The sequence below is a fragment of the Xiphias gladius genome, chromosome 1, assembly GCF_016859285.1.
Source record: "Xiphias gladius isolate SHS-SW01 ecotype Sanya breed wild chromosome 1, ASM1685928v1, whole genome shotgun sequence".
NCBI lineage: Eukaryota > Metazoa > Chordata > Actinopteri > Istiophoriformes > Xiphiidae > Xiphias > Xiphias gladius.
The window spans coordinates 21,085,501-21,104,614 of NC_053400.1; the positions used below are offsets into that span (position 1 = coordinate 21,085,501).

Consider the following 19,114-nt stretch of genomic DNA (forward strand, 5'->3'; position numbering starts at 1 on the left):
AACCCCCCCCAAAAAAAAACAGTGGACTGCGACTGCAAAATAATGAACGGAATTAAATAACGTAAAACAGACGAAACTGATCCTTCGATGGAGGCCCTGAATCTTGCCCTTTTACGCATGAAGTCAAACCTTGTCCATCACCATTACGTGGACATGTTTAGTGGAAGTAGTTTAAGGATGTTTTGACAGTTTCCGGATATCGGCCTGCTGAAAAAGCCTTTGTAGCTTCAACAATGTCAAGCGAGTGGAGACCAATAGACTCGAAAGCTCATACAGGTCATTTATAATGGCTGTCAAGTTTTAATTACACGCGAACCTCGACACGGTTGCGTTGGGCTAAATGGAGAAGAAATAAAATGTTATGTTATGTTGTAAATGCGCCGCAGTTACTAGGCTGTGAGTCAACTGCACCTTTCAGTCCAAACATTTTTTTTTTTTTTAAATATAAGCTTTTTTTTCATTTAACTTCAGGGTTAGACTTTCAGAGTAAAATATGTCTGTGCAGTTCGTCGGTTTTCCTCGCAAACCACACACACACACACACACACACACACACACACACACACACACACACACACACAAACACACACACACACACACACACACACACACACACACACACACACACACACACACAGACATAAAATGACCGGATTCACACTGAAGAAGGCAGAAAAAAAAAAGGCATCTCGGCGCTATGGACAAGAGGGGCTCTGGTATTAATGCAACTCAGATGTCAAACTTCGGTGTCTGACTCTCTTTCTCAGAGACGAACAGAGGAGATCCGGCTTTTATCTGTTCGCAGGATGTAGTGTTGTGTGTTCTACCGCCTTATCTCCGACATCATTTTCATGATGCAAATTAAAATTAGATTCGCATCCATATGTCAATTCTATAAAGATAATTTTAAAAACTTTTTTTTTAAACTGGATGAAAATTCTTTGAGACCGGTGGTTGTTTTTGTTGTTGTTGTTGTTGTTTTGTGATTATCACTTACTGAGGTTAGGTAACCCATCTTCTTTACTGACTTGTACTGACTGGACATAAACTGCAGGCAGCAGGAAGAAATGCTCAACTTACCAGCTGAGGAGGGAAAAAAAATGATAAATGATTCCTGATGGGTTTTTTTTTTTTTTTATTGGAAAATGCTGGAGTATTTTACTTCCTGGCTCACTTCTTCTATCAGACCTGTATTTTACACGGTCTCTGCGTAGCTTCAAGTTGTCAGACATTTGCTCTGTTGTTACCGTCGGCGTCTCAATCCGTCCGCTTCAAGGTGACGTGACGACTGGTCTCAGAGCTGTCCGAAGCTGCCAGCTGGAGCCGAGGCGTTTTTTTTTTTGGCTGAGAGCAGCTCAACTGTTTGATAAACATTTAGAGTCGCTGCAATCACCGTTATATTGCTTTTGCTCCACGCGCTGTCAATCGTGGTGTTACGTGAAATCAGCAAGACGGGGTCTGGGAGCGGGGGACTGGTTTCCAGCTTCAGACTTAACTCAAACGAGGGGGGGGAGAAGAGCGGCGTCTTTGAGGTACATACAGGTACATGTCGAAAAGCAGTGAGAGGAACAGATGATAACCCACGGACACGGCCCCGCCAGCTCGTTTCCCTCCGGTAAAAAAAAAAAAAAGTAGCAGAGCAGCACTGAAAAAGCGCTGGAGCAAAAAGTAAAAGCCCTGCACTCAAACATGCACTGAGGTCGAAAGGACGGGAGCATCATCGGCGCAATGTAGGTGCAATAAAGTGCCAGAAGTAAAAAAGGCCCCTCGCAGATTGTCAGGGTGGGTCAACATGCACGCAGCATTTTAACGTCGGGGTTCATCATTGGTACCGAGTAGTTTCATCTACAGCGTGGCAAGGTCTGGCGTGGCAGGGCCATATATATATATATGTGCATGTGACATATTAATCTGTAAAAGCAAGTAGTGACTATGGCTGTCAAATAAACGTAGTGAATTACAGTAATTCTCCCCAAAGTGTCGCATTCGATGGAAACTCAGAGTTGTACTTCATGTACTTTTCACCAGCGACACTAATACGTGTTCTGAGGTGGAGAAAAAGACACCAATATACAGACGTATTCACTTCCTGCACCGATACAAAAACCGGAGAGGGACTTTTTGATTGGACAACTGAGGCCCTGAGGACGATTCGGTCAGTCACCTCGCGAGGCCTTAAAGCAGCCGCCTCGACATGTCTTTGTGAGCCCCCAGAGACCGCGTCTTGTCTCAGTGTCTCTGGGGGGGGTGGGGGGTGCTGACCTCCAGCGCGGCTCCCCTGCATGTGCACAGCAGAGAAAATCCATTAGAAACCCTCAGGGGCTCTTTTTGCAACATTTGGAGTCCAGTTTTACCCCGTAAATATTTAACTACACCGATTAGACAAATGACGTTAGTTTGCTGTTGCCCGGGTGTTGACGTGTGGGCCTAATTGTGGTGGGATCGAGGCCTTCTATCACTTTTTAGTCTTTCGCAGCGACTGATGTGCAGGGTGATGACTCGCCGCACCAGTGGCCGACTTGATGGTGTTATTTGAGGACATGAAACGCCGCAGCTTCTTTCGGCCTAACCCGTAAATTAGTTTTTTTTTTTCCGGGGGGCAGAGCGAGAATTGGATTCGGTGCTGGCGCCGCGGAAAGATTTCGTTCCCTGCAGAGGCAGTGGAAGGGCAGTCCTCTGCGGTAGGACCGGCATGCAGGTGCGACTGCGTTGCCTGGGGGGGGATTTTGTCGCCCCAGGACGGAGGTCCAACTCTTTTGTCCTTTCCTTCCCATCACCGTCTCCGAGCCGACGCAACCATCTGCGGCCTCTCGCGGTGGCCTTCTGCACCGATTGGCTCGAGCGGGGAGTAATGGGAACCAGCCACGCCGCCTGGACAACCGAGGCGCGCTTCAGCAAGCCGGTGACGTGAGTGGAGGTGACATGGACTCAGGATCGGTTTACCGTTTAGCTCGGAGTTTGGCAGGGCAATTTGCGTTAGGATCAGTTTGCACGGCCGAGTGAGAGCGGCAGTCCTGGACTTCCTCTGGTCTCTCTGTCACCGCTTCATGTAAAATGAGCACTGATACAGAACCAACTGTGGAGGACTGCACCACGACTGCAAATCACAGATTCAGGTTTTGTTTGATTTTGTTTTTGTTTTTTTTTTAACCTGTTGTGTGTGGGTGTAGTGAGGGACTTTTTTCACTGCGCTCAGTTGAATTCATTCGATTAGATTTTAATTTCTATATTACATGGCCGAATACTTTTTTGTGCAGGAGTGGTTTTCGGGTAAACCACTGAACTTTTTCATGGTGTTTTTTTTTTTTTAAGGTATTACCTACTTGTGCAAAGTCACGTGGCTTCACCGATGTTGTATCAAAAACCCACATTTCAAAGGTAGCGCATGACTTGTATTTATAGGAGGAACATTTTTTTTAAATATCGAAGACAATTGGTTTTTCAAACTCTAATGGCTTTTGAGAAGTTGAGTAGTAACCTGCTTGACCACTTAAAGCAGAATCTAAACATTAATTTCAACTAAAAAAACCTAAATAAATACATAAATATTGGACTTTTTAATATGCAGTTTAATTTCAAAGGTAGGCCTACGAAAAACGTTAATATCTGCACATTTTTTTCGTTTTTGTTTTGTTGTTTTGTTTTGTTTTTTGCCAGTAGGTGCTTGTCTTAAAACTTTGCAAACCTACTGTATATCCAGAGGACAGGTTTGGTGGACAGACAGGCCTTAAGACAACGATCATTTACCAGGATGTTGTTGGTGACTGAACAGTTTTATTTTTGATAGACAATTATAATTTCTTATGAACCTAACAGAACATTGTAATTCCAAAACCTGCAGCATCGTTGCAAAGCACAGATGCAGGTCTGATGCCTTGGCCGGAGGAAACTGGTTGCATTTTGTGCTGTCTGACTGCTTTTTGAATATTCAGATTTTTAGTCCTTGTATCCTTGGTAGGAAGAAGTGATCGTGCATGTTGTTAAGTATTTTTCATTTTATTTGCCCGCACACAAAAATGTACTCTAGCAAGTTTTTCCCACTCAGATGGGTTTTTTTTTTTTTTTTTTCCGATCAGACGACAAAAACATAACATGAAGCAAATTCTGTTTTCTCTCCAAGGTCTGAGAGAAACATTTGGAAGAGAGCTGGTGGGAGGGAGAGAGACACTGAGGGGAAGATTGCGAGAAAGACAAAGAGTGTGTGAGAGGTGATTCATCAGTCTTAGACTTTATGGATTTTTTTTCTTGGTAGTCTGCGAATTTTCTACAGCCTGCTAAAATGGATAATCGTTCTACTGAGTCAGCAGCATTGAATTTCTAAGTGAATGGCCACATATCACATGGTCACCAAAAAAAAGCTTTTGCTAAAAAAATAGTAATAGACTGATATTTGCTGAGGAAGGCACACTGACTGCTTCCAAATCAAATCAAGCCTATGGGCAGTGTGTGTGTGTGTGTGTGTGTGTGTGTGTGTGTGTGTGTGTGTGTGTGTGTATAGAGTATGTGAGTGCGTTTATTGTCTCAAAATGATTTGATGAATGCACCTGACACCACACCAAGCAAGTCTAGTGTCAAGCTATTCATAGTCGTGTTATTTGTGCTTCCAAAAGAGACGAGGTTAGATTTCAAGAACAGAGGGTTTGGCTGCATCTTCAGCAGGGGTGGAATAAGTTTTAAGATCCTTTAATTAAAGTGGTTATAGCTGATATTTTTTTTACAATAACAATATATCATGACAAGGAATGAAAGGGGTCGCTGATAGTGTTGAACCTGCAGAGAATGATCATCTGAAAATGCAGTTTCCCTTAGCTTTACAGAGCTTTACAGGAAGTTCCAGCTCATTGTTTAGATGTCTGGGCCACAACTTGACTTGTTTAGCTCACTCTCCCTGCTCTCATTTTCAGCCACAGCAGACAGCTGTTTTTAGTGAAAAGCTCTATAAAGGCTCTACCTGCCCCGCACCAAACAACAGACGGACACAGTTAAGAGACTACCTGGTGAACACTGTGGAGGATTCAGCAGCTAAAGAGCCCGATATTTCCCTCAGGAGTTGGTAGAGACCAAAAACAGAGCCAGAACAGAGAGAACACTGGACTTACATTTGCCAGGTGTACAGAAAAACACGAGTGCAAATGAAAGATAATGTTGCACCATAACTGCTGGACGTGTAAATAAGCAACTGTTTGCTAACAAGTTCAACATATTAGCTTAAAAGGTGATGGATGTTGTGGTCACAACTTCATTCCACTGCCCCAGAGTGGCCAAAAAAAACATCTGTTATTGCAGGTTTTAACCAAAAGTGGCACGGACACAATATAAAAATATTCCATCACAAGTAAAGTCCTGCAGTCAAAAGTTTATTTAAGTATAAAAGTATTATAAGCAAAATGTACTTAAAGTATCAAAAGTAAAAGTGCTATTTATGCATGATTATTTGGTTATTTCTAAAAAGGCATTAGTATGAAAGCAGAATTTTAATGTAGTAGTGGATTAAGATGAAGCTACTTTTAACTATTTCAATAGTAGTAGTTGAATCTGCCACAATTCATCAGTCTTAATCAACTAATCATATGTTTTGATCATAATTTGTAAATTAACTACAGCTTTACTTTACTACTAAATGTAGTAGAGTAAAGCATTTCCCTCAGAAATGATGTGGAGTAGAAGCATAAGGTAGCAGAAAATAAAAACAATCAAGAGCCTAAAATTGTGCTTAAATACAGTACTTCAGTGAATGTACTTACTTTCTATCACTGATCTTCAGTTGGTTTGTAAATTGTGATAAGTCCCTTTATGGAGTCACATTCATGAGCAAAAACCAAAGGGAATCATGAATAACTCTATATATTATATGCCTCATGTCATTCTTGTCTTGGCTTGACTGTCCAGCCCACACAGCATCAGGCATCAGTGTCTCAGCGTGCTTCTGTCTTTGCCAAGCAAGACTTAAGAGTTATCCACCGTTCAAAGCTGCATGTGACATCCCAATCCATACTTTTAAGTCAGTAAAACAAACCCCGACAACACGTACAAAGAAATACTTTGCTCACACATATCCTCTCCTCCGTTCTCTGCATTTAGCTATACAAGGGGTAATTTCCTATCTCGGATATTTCTTTTTCAGTTTGAGCAAAATGTTGTTAATTTCTCTCAGTTGCTGTGTGGTGTGTAATTTATAGTGTTTCCTCTTAACACCGTGAACTGACCCCAGTCATCTCAGTCAATAAAGAGGCACAGATGGTGCCCTGTCGCTTTATAGCCAGTTAAATTACTCTTTGATGTTGTCACCTCGTTTTCAACTGTGAATTAATAGCTGTCCGAGCTGAACGTCCGACCAAGCGGAGCATCATTTTGGTGCGTTTGAGATCCACACGGGAACTCACTCCCAATGTTAAAAATGAGTTGCGATGGAGGCCAATCCTTATTTTGATTTTGATACCGATGACGTACTATGTCATAAACAGTAAATACTAAACTGTTGTGTATATATTGTATGTGAAAATTTAGACTTGTATACATACTCATGTGTTCTTCTGTAGTCGGGTGGAATTGTACTCGAGATAAACTGTAAATCACTGCTCAGCATGTTGTGAGGCACTTTCTGTGCCTAGTTTTTTTGCAGAACTTTCTCCGAGCCCACCACACAGAGTTGCAGACTCTCTTCTCTTCACTGTTCACAGTAATTGGAACAGATGCTGACTGTTGGATCAACTGCAGCAAAAAAAAAAAAAAAAAAAAAAAGAACATTCTGTGGTTGCGACTCAAAACATTTTGCATGGCGTATTCATCTGAAAAGAAAAAAAAAAAGGAATTTTGGTTTGTGAGTTTGGCAGATTATTGTTGGGACCTAGACACTACATGCAGAATTGCAGGTGTAAGCTGAAATGGTCTTTTGTGTAATGGAAGAGAAAAGCCAATTGTACTCATCAGCACTGAGACAGACGTTTTGATGAAGCCCATGTTTTTCACAGTCACTCCATCCTGCCTCTTTCCTCTTGCCACAGAGATTATATCTTGACAGGCACTGTTTGTAGTAAGACTTTCTTACGTTCATCATACTGTACATATGGTGTTCTCTGCAGGAGGGCGCATTGCTGAACACCTTGGGCAGTGTTGGAGAACCTCACAGCTACATCAGATCGCATGGATAACAAGCAGGAGATTGACACAATATCCCACTCCTGCCAAAAAAACATCAATGACATGCGATATAAACAATGGTCTTTGATCAGCGAGAGGTCTCATGATTTCAAACAGTCTGACAGCTCTTGCCTTGTGGGGCCCGTGTGCCGGCCAGGGAAATGTGATGAAATAACTAGAGAGTATTTATGGTGGGATAAAACCCGTTTGCTCCCTTCAAGCCTAACAGGATGTGTTCGTCACAGACAGCGAGGCAATGTTGCGGGCGTTAAGGCCCCCCAGCAAGTGGTATGCCACCAAAACATGGCTCCTCAGCCAGAGTCCATTTCCAGCACTGCTAGCCAAACATCTCAGAAACCAGAGCCCCATTGCTCATTGGATCTCGCGGGGCTGAACTGCATCTGCTTTGATGCGCTGTCGTCCTACAAAATCGGCATTGTGTGCTGTAGGGGGTCTCCAGCCAGTGGGGGTCTACTCTGTCCTCCACCAAGTATCAAAAACTGTCTAAAAGCTAAAGCTACTCTTATATACTTATTATTTTGATCAGACAGTTGCTTGTTTAACTTTTTGCCAAATTTAGACTGTATTTTATCTGGGCAAAGTTCATATATAGTTGGGTCTCTTTTGTTCAAGTAAGCAGTTTGTGCAATAACCTATTTTCCTCAAAGTAAGAAATCAAAAACAGTATTTTTTTGGTACTGGTATCAAAACTCAGGTCTTACCTCATCGACAATTTCAAACAATACCCAGCTCTTGCCAAGACATATTTTAACGCTCAATCGTCAATAAATCCATGAAATACGATTTATAAGTCCTTCACAATACAGACACAGGTCAATATAAAACAATCTGATATCAGTACGTCTGAAAAAATGAACATTTTGCTATCCACCAATAGCTTTTTTTGTACTGTATGTATAGAGTTTCAACAATGGGCATAAAATAAACTTGATTTCAATTTAAGTTGCAAAAAACATATTTGCACAAAACAAATCTGCATGACAAAATGAAGAAGTGGGAGCTCACATAGTTGAATAAAAAAAAAAGATGGGCTTCTACATGCACACCTTTACAAGAAAGAAGGACAGCAAGCCTCATAAGAAACTAACTGCATGCTACAGCAAGGCTAGCTTGGGATCATTTAAGTGCGGTACTCAGCAAAAACACTCTCCTAAAGTAAACTAACCCACACAACAACACCAGACTACGTCTGAGTTCCCAACAAAGAAAGATTTACACCACTGTTTAGCTTTTCTAACAAACTCTCAAACTAATTCATGCCTACATAGAAGATGTCTTGGTATTAAAATGTATCACTTATCCTATCAAGTCTTATAGCATTGACAAAAATGATGTACTTGAAAGATACACTTTTGCGCATGTGTCAGTGAGACATTGTAAGACAAGGTATCCATTCACCGCACCTTGCAGCATATTACCCAACATGGCAGTGAGTTGAGGTTCACTGGGTGTGTGTGTGTGTGTGTGTGTGTGTGTGTGTGTGTGTGTGTGTGTGTGTGTGTGTGTGTGTGTGTGATCTCCTTTGCTGACCGAGCACTGAGAATTGCACACGGAGCTCATATGAACACACACACACACCTCCTGGTTCTAACCTTACAAATCGCAGGATGGGCAGATGAGCAGGGATGTCCTCGTTCCTGAAAATAACTTCACCTCAGATGGTATTAAGGAGCAGGAAGGTGCAGCACAGTCGCCACTAGACTGAGCCAGAGAGAGTAGTCTCACAGGCCTCATTAGGCAGCCTGGAAGCATGTCCTATACACACCTTCAGCTATCACATCCTCCATGATGGGAATGTGCATTAATGTGTGTGCAAACTGGTTGGCTCATTGAAGGACAGCAGCGGGGCGAAAAGACCTGCCATCTTAGACAAGAGCGCTGGCAGAGACACGGCTGTGGAAATTTATGATCAGTGAGCTGCCTGAGGCTTTACAGTTAAGCTGCAGCCATGAAGTAAGCAAGTGTGCATGTGACAGAGAGAGTACAGAGATGGATTTTTGTAATTTTTGCATGGTGATAAATTACTCCCCAGCAAATGAATTATGACAGTCTTGCTGCCAGGTGACTTTGCAGTCAGATGATAAACCTCAACCACATGCAAGACTGATAAACAGAGGTGGAAGAGACGGAGAGTGGTGTGGGTGAGGCAGAGGTTGCAGATGGTTGTGGAGGGTATGCAGGAAAAAAAAAAAAAAAAAAAAAAGCTGCAACTTTCTGTCAGTCTCAGATTATAGCCAGGGGTGTATGTTCCACAGCACATTGCAGGGTGATCTCCGAACTACAACTAGATCCTTTAAGAAGCCAGTGATCCAGGCCCTTCTTTAATTCCACGGGCAGACAGACAAACAAATCAACACACATAGTCGGCACTCCGCGCCAACAGACTTTACAACTGTGGCAGAATTTCTTCACAAAGAGCAAGAAATTCCTTTGTTCCACTCTATCACACCCCATGAGTTACTGAGCCTACAAATAAATGATCAGTTATGAATATACTGCCAGAAGCCAGTGACGGAATACTAAAGTTAAGTAAATTAGAGGCTCAATAAAAAAGTTCTTTTTATTTGTTTGTTTCCGAAGGTACGGACAAAAAAATTATATCTCTGGTGGCAAAAACTGTTAGAAAATATATCCTATTTTCTGATAGGGGCGGCGGATAAGAAAAAACTTACAGTACATGTGTCGTTCTGGGGGGCAGCTGCAAATGACACATTTTGTCGTTTAATTGGGAGGACCTGTTGGATTTATAATCAAGATCATTCTAGGGAGCTGTGAAAGACCACCCTGGTATACTTTGTGTCAGCATTTATGTTCCAGCAGCAGTTGTTTATGGGTTAACATCTTGTGAATGGACATTTGAGAGGTTTTAAAACTCTGTTTCCCAATAGCTTCCCAAAGAAAAATATAACATGCAAAGAGCCAGTTTTGATACTTTGAATGAGGCAGTAAAAGTAGAGAGTTGAGGATCTTTGAAGTCCAAATAATAGCAGCTTTGCCCTTGTAGTTTATTATCTTATTCATCTGGAGAATCCGAACACATGACTTAAATCAGTTAACGGTGCAGTGCAGCTTAAATCATTAAGAATAGCAAAAGTTCATAATTCACATGTATCATTTTTATCATTATCTTATTGTACTTTTATATGCTGTCCACTGAAAGTGAAAGATTGTGTCTCTCATAGCCAAGTTATAACACTACTTTGTGCTCTGCATCATGTAATGACTTTCATACTTTCGTTTATTTTCACATTCATCTTCACTTAGAGGGTAACAAACTCACTAAGATCTGGTTTGATTCTATCCTTTCAATCCTGATAAAATTATAAAAACATGTACCTCTTTTAACAGTTCCCATCTCGTCCCTGCCTCTGTAGGTAAAGACAGTTCAGGTCTGACAGACTCTGAATTGGCCCCAGACTCCAACCCACCTGGAATGGACACCAGCTACCTGGCTGTGAAGGATCAAGGTGTCAAAGCGGCCTCTGACAGGCTGCCAGGCACCGACTTAGCAAGCCCTCTGGACAAGGCCGATGGCAGCGAAAGCAACAAAGGCAAGAAGAGACGCAACCGCACGACCTTCACAAGCTACCAGCTGGAAGAGCTGGAAAAGGTTTTCCAGAAGACGCACTATCCTGACGTTTACGCTCGGGAGCAGCTCGCACTGAGGACTGACCTGACTGAAGCTCGTGTGCAGGTAAAGCAGGATGTCTACAACTGTGTTTAGGGCAATATCATGTGCAGCTAAGTAGGTGGAAAAACAGCCAACAGATCTAAAAAAATTCTAATAATAGATGGAGGTTAATTTAAAAAGTTTCCGTTTACAGCAATAGTCTAATGGCTGCAACAACCTCATGCAAACCCACGCCTGTCCTATCAATAAGTAAAAAAAGAGTTCTTCCGCTCTGCAGAACAGGCAATGTTTAAACAACACAACCTCATGGATCCTTCAACATCTGCAGCTCTGCAGAGATAACGTCACTCACAGAACAACATGAGAGATTTATCTGGTAATGTGGGAGTCAGGGGGAGAGAGTGGGGGAGTGGGAGCTCGCAGAGGCCAGGGGGCCCAGGGGGCTGAGGTTTGAGCTGCCTGGGCCTCATATGTGCAGTCGTAGGAGAGCAGGCTTTCATCCGCATATGAGGATACTCGTTCGACTCGGCTGTGTTTCCATGGGATCGTCTCAGTGGCCTTTTTCTTTGGAGCTGAATTCAGTGCAGCTGGTATTAGTCGAGCCTGAGGTGTACAGTACCTCTCTGACTGAACCCCCTCTAGTGACCTTCTGGCCCCATTTGCATACAGACCGGTCATGACTGCTGTAATGCATTCCAACACCGGTGAACAGAGAAAGACACCTCCACCATCTCTGTATGTGTGTGGTGTACGTGTACGTATGTGTGTGCCATGGACTACCAAAGCCCCTGGATTTTCTGTGTTTTTCTTTCATTAACATCCTGTCCAGACAAGAATGTGTCCCTGCTGTGGTCTCCAGGGCAGGTGTGAAACCCTCCCCATGGGCTTTAAGCAAGTCAGCAATTTGATATTACAAGTAATATCTGAATTTTGAGTGCTTTTGAGGCATATGGCGTATTCCAGTTTTTACTAAAACTTATGCAAACATAAAATATGTTGGCTACGTTTTTGTTGTGTGCCAGTGGCATACATGGGAGGAGATAAGGGCTCTATTAAAGCCAATCTTCTACACGATGAGCTGGAACAGTGACGAGAAAAGCTGCACAGTGAAACACAGGAAGTCTGTGCAGCCACAGGGTTATAACTCAACTCTGAGTCTCTGAAGGTATGCTGCTCTGCTCTGCTGCTCATACTATCACAGACCTGCCTGCTTCAGATGGATGCAGCTTTACAGTCCTCGGCTCTCCCAGCGGCCCTCTTAAACACTCAAGTTAAAAAGATAAAAGACACGAGATGCCTTGTCAGTCAGAGAACAGGGCTCTGTGCTCTATTCAGGTCATTCACACGCAAAAGGACTCACAGCTCACGAATTCTGCGCCTGGAGAGCAAAAAAAAAAAAAAGTTCAGAAAAAAACCTTTACTAACGCTGAAAAGTTTGCTTTAACTTTTAAAATTTACAAGCCTTTTCATTTGAATGCAAAAAACTAAAAAAATGTTTAAGAGAATATAATTCAGAGGAGTGTGATACTATACATCATTGTCTCATGGTTCTCACACACAAAAAAAGAACCGCTTTGAGTTAGAAAACGTAAAGATCTGGAGTTGTTTGCTTTGTCAGTCCCTGGGTTTCAAAGGGAGAAAGTAAGTTCAGATCTGAGTCATATGCACCACAGATACATGGGGAGTTCAGGGGTGAAGGGTCGGGGGTTTCGAAAACATCAAATCTCTCAGGTTTGCCGTTCTGTTAGTCCAGAGAGCTCAGAGAGCCGAGATCGCATCTGACATGTGGAGTTCACCAGGTAAACACAGGAGTCAATATGAGTTTATAGATCCAAACAGTTAACGGAAGATGAAATAGCAGGAAAGCCTGATTTGACCAAGCGAAGGACAGAGGAGATGATGGTTCCTGCAAAACAGAGGATCAGTCCTAAACTGGGATAATGCTAAAATAGGCCAGAAATTTTCCTCAGTTTAGAAAGTTATTTGTTTAACTAAGAAGAAGTGAATTCTCCGATTTGTGAGAAACCATGAGACCATTTTTAAGAACCAACTGAAACTAGAAAGGCACTCAGCAGAGCGCATATCTCCGCTAAGGCCAAATATTGAAGAAAATGTGGGAAATGCCCTATCTCACAATGTTAGGGAAAGGGGAAAAAAAAAAAAAATCTTGGATCCCTCCTTTCAACTGGATCTGCACCAAAATGTAATGGGTTCTTCCCTGGCCCATGCCCCATCTCTCAGCCAAGTTTGGTGCAAGTCAGTTCAGTGCTTGCATAATCCTGCTGATAAACACACAGTCAACCCACCAAACAGACGTTGTTGAAAACAAAGCCTCCACAGTGGAGGTAAATATGCTTTAATATAATAATATTTTAAGTCAGGCCAAAACCATTTGTCGGATCCACGGATGAATTAAATTGATAAACTGGTCAATCAGCGAACAGAAGAAAAAATTGGTAACTATTTTGATGAACATTTCAGTTTTTAACTAATTTCACAAGCGAAAATCCCAAATAATAAATCATTTGTTTTTGGACTACAAGTTGAACAAAACAAGCAATATAAAGATGTCACCTCGGGGTCTGGAAAACTGTGACGGTCTTTGTTCATTATGTTCTGACATTTTATAGACTCAACAATCATCAGGAAAATATTTGTCAGATTAATCTATGAAAAAGATTGGTAGTTGCAGCCCTAGTCAGATTGACGGTTAAATATATAACTTATTTCATAAAGAATGGAGATGACATGCATGATATTTAAGCTGTTAACAGATCTTGAAAATGACCAAGGGTAGGCTAATAACACTGCTTATCTTAAACTTTTATATACCAACAAGAAAAAGATTATATTAGTCCAGTCTGGGTACAACACACTGCCAGTTAGCATAAAGTAAAGGCAGATATCAAATTCTCTGGTATATTTCTGTTTGAGTCAGGCCACTAGTGTCCTGGACTTAACTTTAATTGACACCGGAAATTGGAAATTATGTGGTGGAGGACTTTTGGGGAAAAGGGAACAAACTTACATTCAATGAACAGCAACACTGGTCAGAGGTGTTTCCAAGATATTATTAGTGCTTTGGGGGTGTTGGAAAACCGAAGCCAGGCTCAGCCTTGGATTTCTTTTTACTTCGCTATGGAAGCTGACATGAGTGACAGCAGAGGCGGGTTATCAATCCTCTGAGCCGGTCTCTCACTTCAAAGTGTTTTCAGCCCCATACAGCTCTCCTGCTGGGGCCAGTTTGGCATTTCTCTGCTCTTTGTCTCTGGGGCCGTAACATAAATAAAGCCTCATTGAAAGTCCACCCGCTACTTAAGCTGTCAAGGTCTTTACCAATTACTGTCACGATGCAGTGTGTGCAACACAAAAATATGTTCCCTCTGTGTAATAGCCAACAGACTCGGCAAAGAGCAGAGAGCGAGCAGATGAAAGTTGTTGGGGACACTGTATATTGAGACGTAGAGACACCTCCCAAACACCATTTCATGAAAATGCTGATTCTTGAGAACCAGGACAAAACATAAACTCATAAGCTTTAGTGAAATATGTTGGGTTTTTTTTTCCCCATTACTGCCACAGATAGCAGATTACCAAATTACCAACCTTTACCAAATGTGGTACACGAGATCTTCTGGTGATAGTTATTTTACCCGCAACAGGATGATGACCGTCATGAAATGTGACACGTGAAAAAGACTCATTGTGCCAGCTGCTGAGCACGCTCACCCTTAAGTGTTATAGACCCATTGTCTGCAAATTTCAAATGTGATCACAAAAATGGTTTTATTATCTTCACAAATGAAAACCTGACCGTTTGGGTTGTCTATAATGAGAGCCACCTCATGACTGCAATGTCTCTCACATGGTTTTATTTTGTTTGAGGGTTACATTATTGTTACTTGGTACCTTGGTAGGAAATTGAAATGAAAGGTCTCCTGGTTTGATGTATTTATATGCCGTGTACGGATGCTCAAACATCTAAGACTTCTAGGTTGTTGGAGCATGACACACGGAAACCGTTTAAGGCATAGAAGTATCAAATACACTCTGTATCTTTTAATTTTAATATCAGTGTTAGCTAATTGTTCGATTTTCCAACGACACATGAAGGCAGTAACTTTGTGCTTTTAGCAACTGACTATTTTCTCCTAAAAAAATCACTTATATGCTAAATCCTTAATACATAAGTTTCCTTATAACTTATGGATTTGAAAAATGTACATAAAAATAAAACTACAATTTTACCTGTTTCCTATATGTAATGTCAACTCTGTCAGAGGTTTCAGTCAAGAAAGATTTTTTTGATCAAGAAAACAAAAACCGGTTGACCCTTGTTTTTTCTAGAGTTTATTCTATTAAATAATTATTCATATTCAAAAAAACTTTTTAAAAAAACTCACATTAGCCTATCTCTTGGATATTCAATAGAAATGAGGATTATTTATAAAAATCTAAAAGGAAGCCATGAAAAGTTGCATTTAATAACAATGTCTCATGTAATAAACTTTAAGGCAGGTTCGGTTAATTCAAAAATAGGAAAGATGGCTCTGGTGACAAACATCTCTGCTGAAATTTTTGAAAATGATTTAGTTTTTGATGATGTTGACAAGAATAACAACCTGAAACTGATCTGGAAAAAAAACTGTAATTTATTGAAAATATTAAAAATGGGAGGTCATTCCAAGACATGATGTGATAGCCAAAACCCAGTCTTTGAAACATATTCAGTTTTTAAAAATATATCAAGTTGATTTTTTTTCAAGTTTAAGACCTGTTTTGTCCCACTTCTCAAGAATCACTAAACATAAAGCGGTATTTTTTTTTTTTTTAGAGAAACAGTGATCTTGTGTGGGGTTGTAGTAAGACAGTGCAGAGGAGGATGTACGAAAACATCAAGGAAAGAAGGATGTCATCCTCTGGTCTGTGTGCTTCTTTAATTTAGAAGGAGACAGCATCTCAAAGCCAGAGCTTTAGGCCTCAGGAAATTAAAAAGGAAAATGCAAACAAACCCCAGTTATAATCCCATCTCACGTTTCAATTTCCCATATTGCCTCCAAGGATTTATAGTGAAGTGTGTGAGCAAAGAGCAGATAGGTGAAATGAGATCAATCATATTAAGATTTTTGTTGCTAAATGTGTGCCATAATCGGTCCAGTCAGACAGCTACAACCAGATAGTGAAGAGCTGTGTAACAGACCTTTAAAACTTGACACTGAGTTTTGAAGAAAAGCACGGCAGGTGACGTCCGAAGCCTATTAAAGACAAATGTGTTTAGATGACTTTCAATCGCTCTGACGGTAATTTAAACACACTGATGCTTTCAGTGAACAACAGTGTCAGATTTAGATGTCAGACAACAAAGGTGAGATTGACGACATGTTTACACTTTGTTTGGGAGCCCCAAGTGAAGTTAAGGCTGTGGCACAAAAGCTATTTCCTCCTCTTCCTGTTTGTCTTTACAATTTCCTTTTTTTTATTCCTTCACTTAAACTGCTCAGGCTTGCATTTTGATATCTTAAGTTGCCTCTGAATTGTGTTTGCATTTCTGATGTGCTGCAGATATTGGATATTCACCCTCTCAGTCTTTTGGCATGGGATCATTTTTCCTTATTAAAGGGAAACTTAGATTTGTATCTATAGGGAAGTATTTCCTTCAGATTTGAGGGGAAAGTCCCTGTTAAGGGTTAAGGTGTACAAGAATACCCCATGTTCCCCGTTTCTGAAATCTGATATCTCAATCTCACCTTAATTCCAGGCCAAGACTGGATATAGTTCACGATGAAAGTAAAGATCCCGAAACAATGCTGCCCGTTTTATAACATTCAGACAATGTCCCTCTGCAGGTGTGGTTCCAGAACCGAAGGGCAAAATGGAGAAAGAGGGAGCGTTTTGGTCAGATGCAGCAGGTCCGAACACACTTCTCAACAGCTTATGAGCTGCCTCTTCTGACACGTCCTGAGAACTACGCACAGGTACAGAATGAGTACTTCCGTGGGCACGGAACAGGACATTTTTTAGCGCAGTGACTCCAATTCAATTACATTTTTCTCAACCCAAACATAAATTCTAGGAGAGAGGGTTGATTGTTCTACTATTTTTACATTTTTGTTTTGATTCTGGCCTTTCAGTTATTTCTACTTTCAGACTGGAGACTTACTTGGGTTCATTTCAATGACCATTTAGTGGGCTTAATTTTTTTGGCAAAGAATTTACGTGATCCTTTTAAAGGAGTAGTTTGACATTTTGGGAAATATGCTCATTCACTTTCTTGCTGAGAGTTAGGTGAGAACATCGATACCACTGCCATGTTTATTACCTAAATAAGAAGCTAGAGCCTTAGCTTAGCATAAAGATTAGAAACAGGGGGGAAACAGCCCAGCGCAGTCCAAAGGGAACAAAATCTGCCTACCAGCCCCTCTAAAGGCCACCAATTACCACGTTATACCAGAAACATCCTGTAGTCACCACAGGTTGCCAAGCCCATGTTTTCTTATTGTTTGCCTTTCGCGTTGGATTTTCCAACAACTTTGTGTAATGCTTTTCGGAAGCTAACTGTTTCTGAATGCACCAACAAGGAAGGTTCTCAAAACAGTTTCTGCTCATATCTGCATTACCATGCAACTATAACTAATGGATAAAGTCAAATAAACACTTACTGTAAGGGACCGCCCTTTTAAAACAAGATTGAAGACTCTGCTAATTGATTTTCCTTGTGTACTGAAAACAAATGGAAACTGATGGCCTGAAATGCAGGAAATCGGTCAAAAATCTTGGTAGTTTCCAGCAGCAATCATACACAAGTTGTAGTTAACGGGCTAAACAGCACAGTCTTGTAATTACTGCTGGTAAGCATTGAAAATTTAATGAGGTCAGAAAAGTGTGTCTGAATAGATAAATAATATGAGAGCCAGTGGGATTAATGGAGCAGTTCTATCAGTCTTTAACAATGTTGATTTCCCACCAATGTTTCAGATTCAAAACCCTTCTTGGATCAGCGGCAGCAGTGCAGCATCTCCTGTGCCAGGCTGCGTAGTGCCCTGCGACACCATGACTCCCTGTATGACCCCTCACCCCCACTCTGCCAGCGGGGTGTCTGATTTTCTGGGTGTACCGAACCCTGGAGGTCATGTGGGACAGGCTCACATGGGGAGCCTGTTCGGAGGATCTCCTGGCATGGCTGCAGGCATCAACACGTACGATCTCAACATGGACCCAGACCGCAAGTCTTCCAGTATCGCTGCTTTGCGCATGAAAGCCAAAGAGCACAGTGCAGCCATATCTTGGGCCACATGATGTGTTGATATGTGCCTGATGGGGGACCTTGTTGACCCCTGAAACGTCTAAACAAACCCAACATTGCGTGAGGGGGCACTAACATCCAAAATTCTAAAGACAACAGTGACTACCTTTATAAAAGTTGCAATAAAATTATTATACAAATACACGGATGGGTGAAGATTACTCGATGAGAAAACAACAAGAGATTTGGCAAGATAAGTGGCATGGCACTGCCACGTTTCTCAACCCCTATGGTGGGAGAAGGCAACCACAGCCGACAAGTGAGCTTTTTCGAAAGCACGGTGGGAGGTGATGCTGTACTGTATAACAGGAGTTGCAGTGTAGCACTGATGATAGGCAAAGAAAAATGTTAGGAAAAGTTTAAGAATTTCAAACAAATCCATGCACTTATTTGCTAAAAGGCAGGAAATCTGTTTGTACAGTGCTTTCATTGTCATTGTAGTTCTTTGTTCAGGTGCTGTTTTATCCTTACCGTGTTATTTAAATTTTGAGTGTTATTGTGTTTTTCTCATTTTGTCGCTGGTTTTGATTTGTTAAATAGTTCAGCAAGCATCCTTAAAAAACTGAAACTCAATTCTAGTTGTTATTTGCCATGTATATATTATTCTAAGACAATCTTTAACAGCATTAGTACATGCTTAACTTATGTCATGCTGGTGCTAAGATAAAGCTACAGAAAACTATTATATCTGTCCCATTATGAAGCTCCTCACATCCAACACAAACATTCAAATAACCACATCTGGGTCTGTATTTCAGTAACTACAGAACTTAGAAGTGCTTTTATCCGCTAGCATTTAAAAGTCGAACGGATGAAATGTGGTTTGTTTTAGTGTGGTCAGGGTGAGAGATCCACCTGCCGCACCGACTCAGCCTGCTGATGGCCAGAGAGAGGAAGGGATGGAGGAGGAAGTATGTGTGGGAGTATGAGAGGGGCACAGCAGGCCTGCTGCTCTCAGGGCTGGAGAGCCTGGGAGCGCCAGCCTCCAAACAGAGCCAGCACTGTTTTCAGGAGGACAA

General features: G+C 41.5%; 1 protein-coding gene across 1 annotated transcript in view; it reads left to right on the forward strand.

Annotated features, from left to right (window-relative positions):
• Positions 1-18,176, forward strand: part of alx4a (ALX homeobox 4a) — a 21,813-nt gene extending 3,637 nt beyond the window's left edge. The window contains exons 2-4 of the mRNA XM_040135494.1: positions 10,536-10,855; positions 16,639-16,767; positions 17,768-18,176. Of these exons, the coding sequence (XP_039991428.1) occupies positions 10,536-10,855; positions 16,639-16,767; positions 17,768-18,088 (770 nt within the window). The 3' untranslated portion in view covers positions 18,089-18,176. The remainder of the gene's footprint in view (positions 1-10,535; positions 10,856-16,638; positions 16,768-17,767) is intronic.
• Positions 18,177-19,114: the final 938 nt, after the last annotated feature.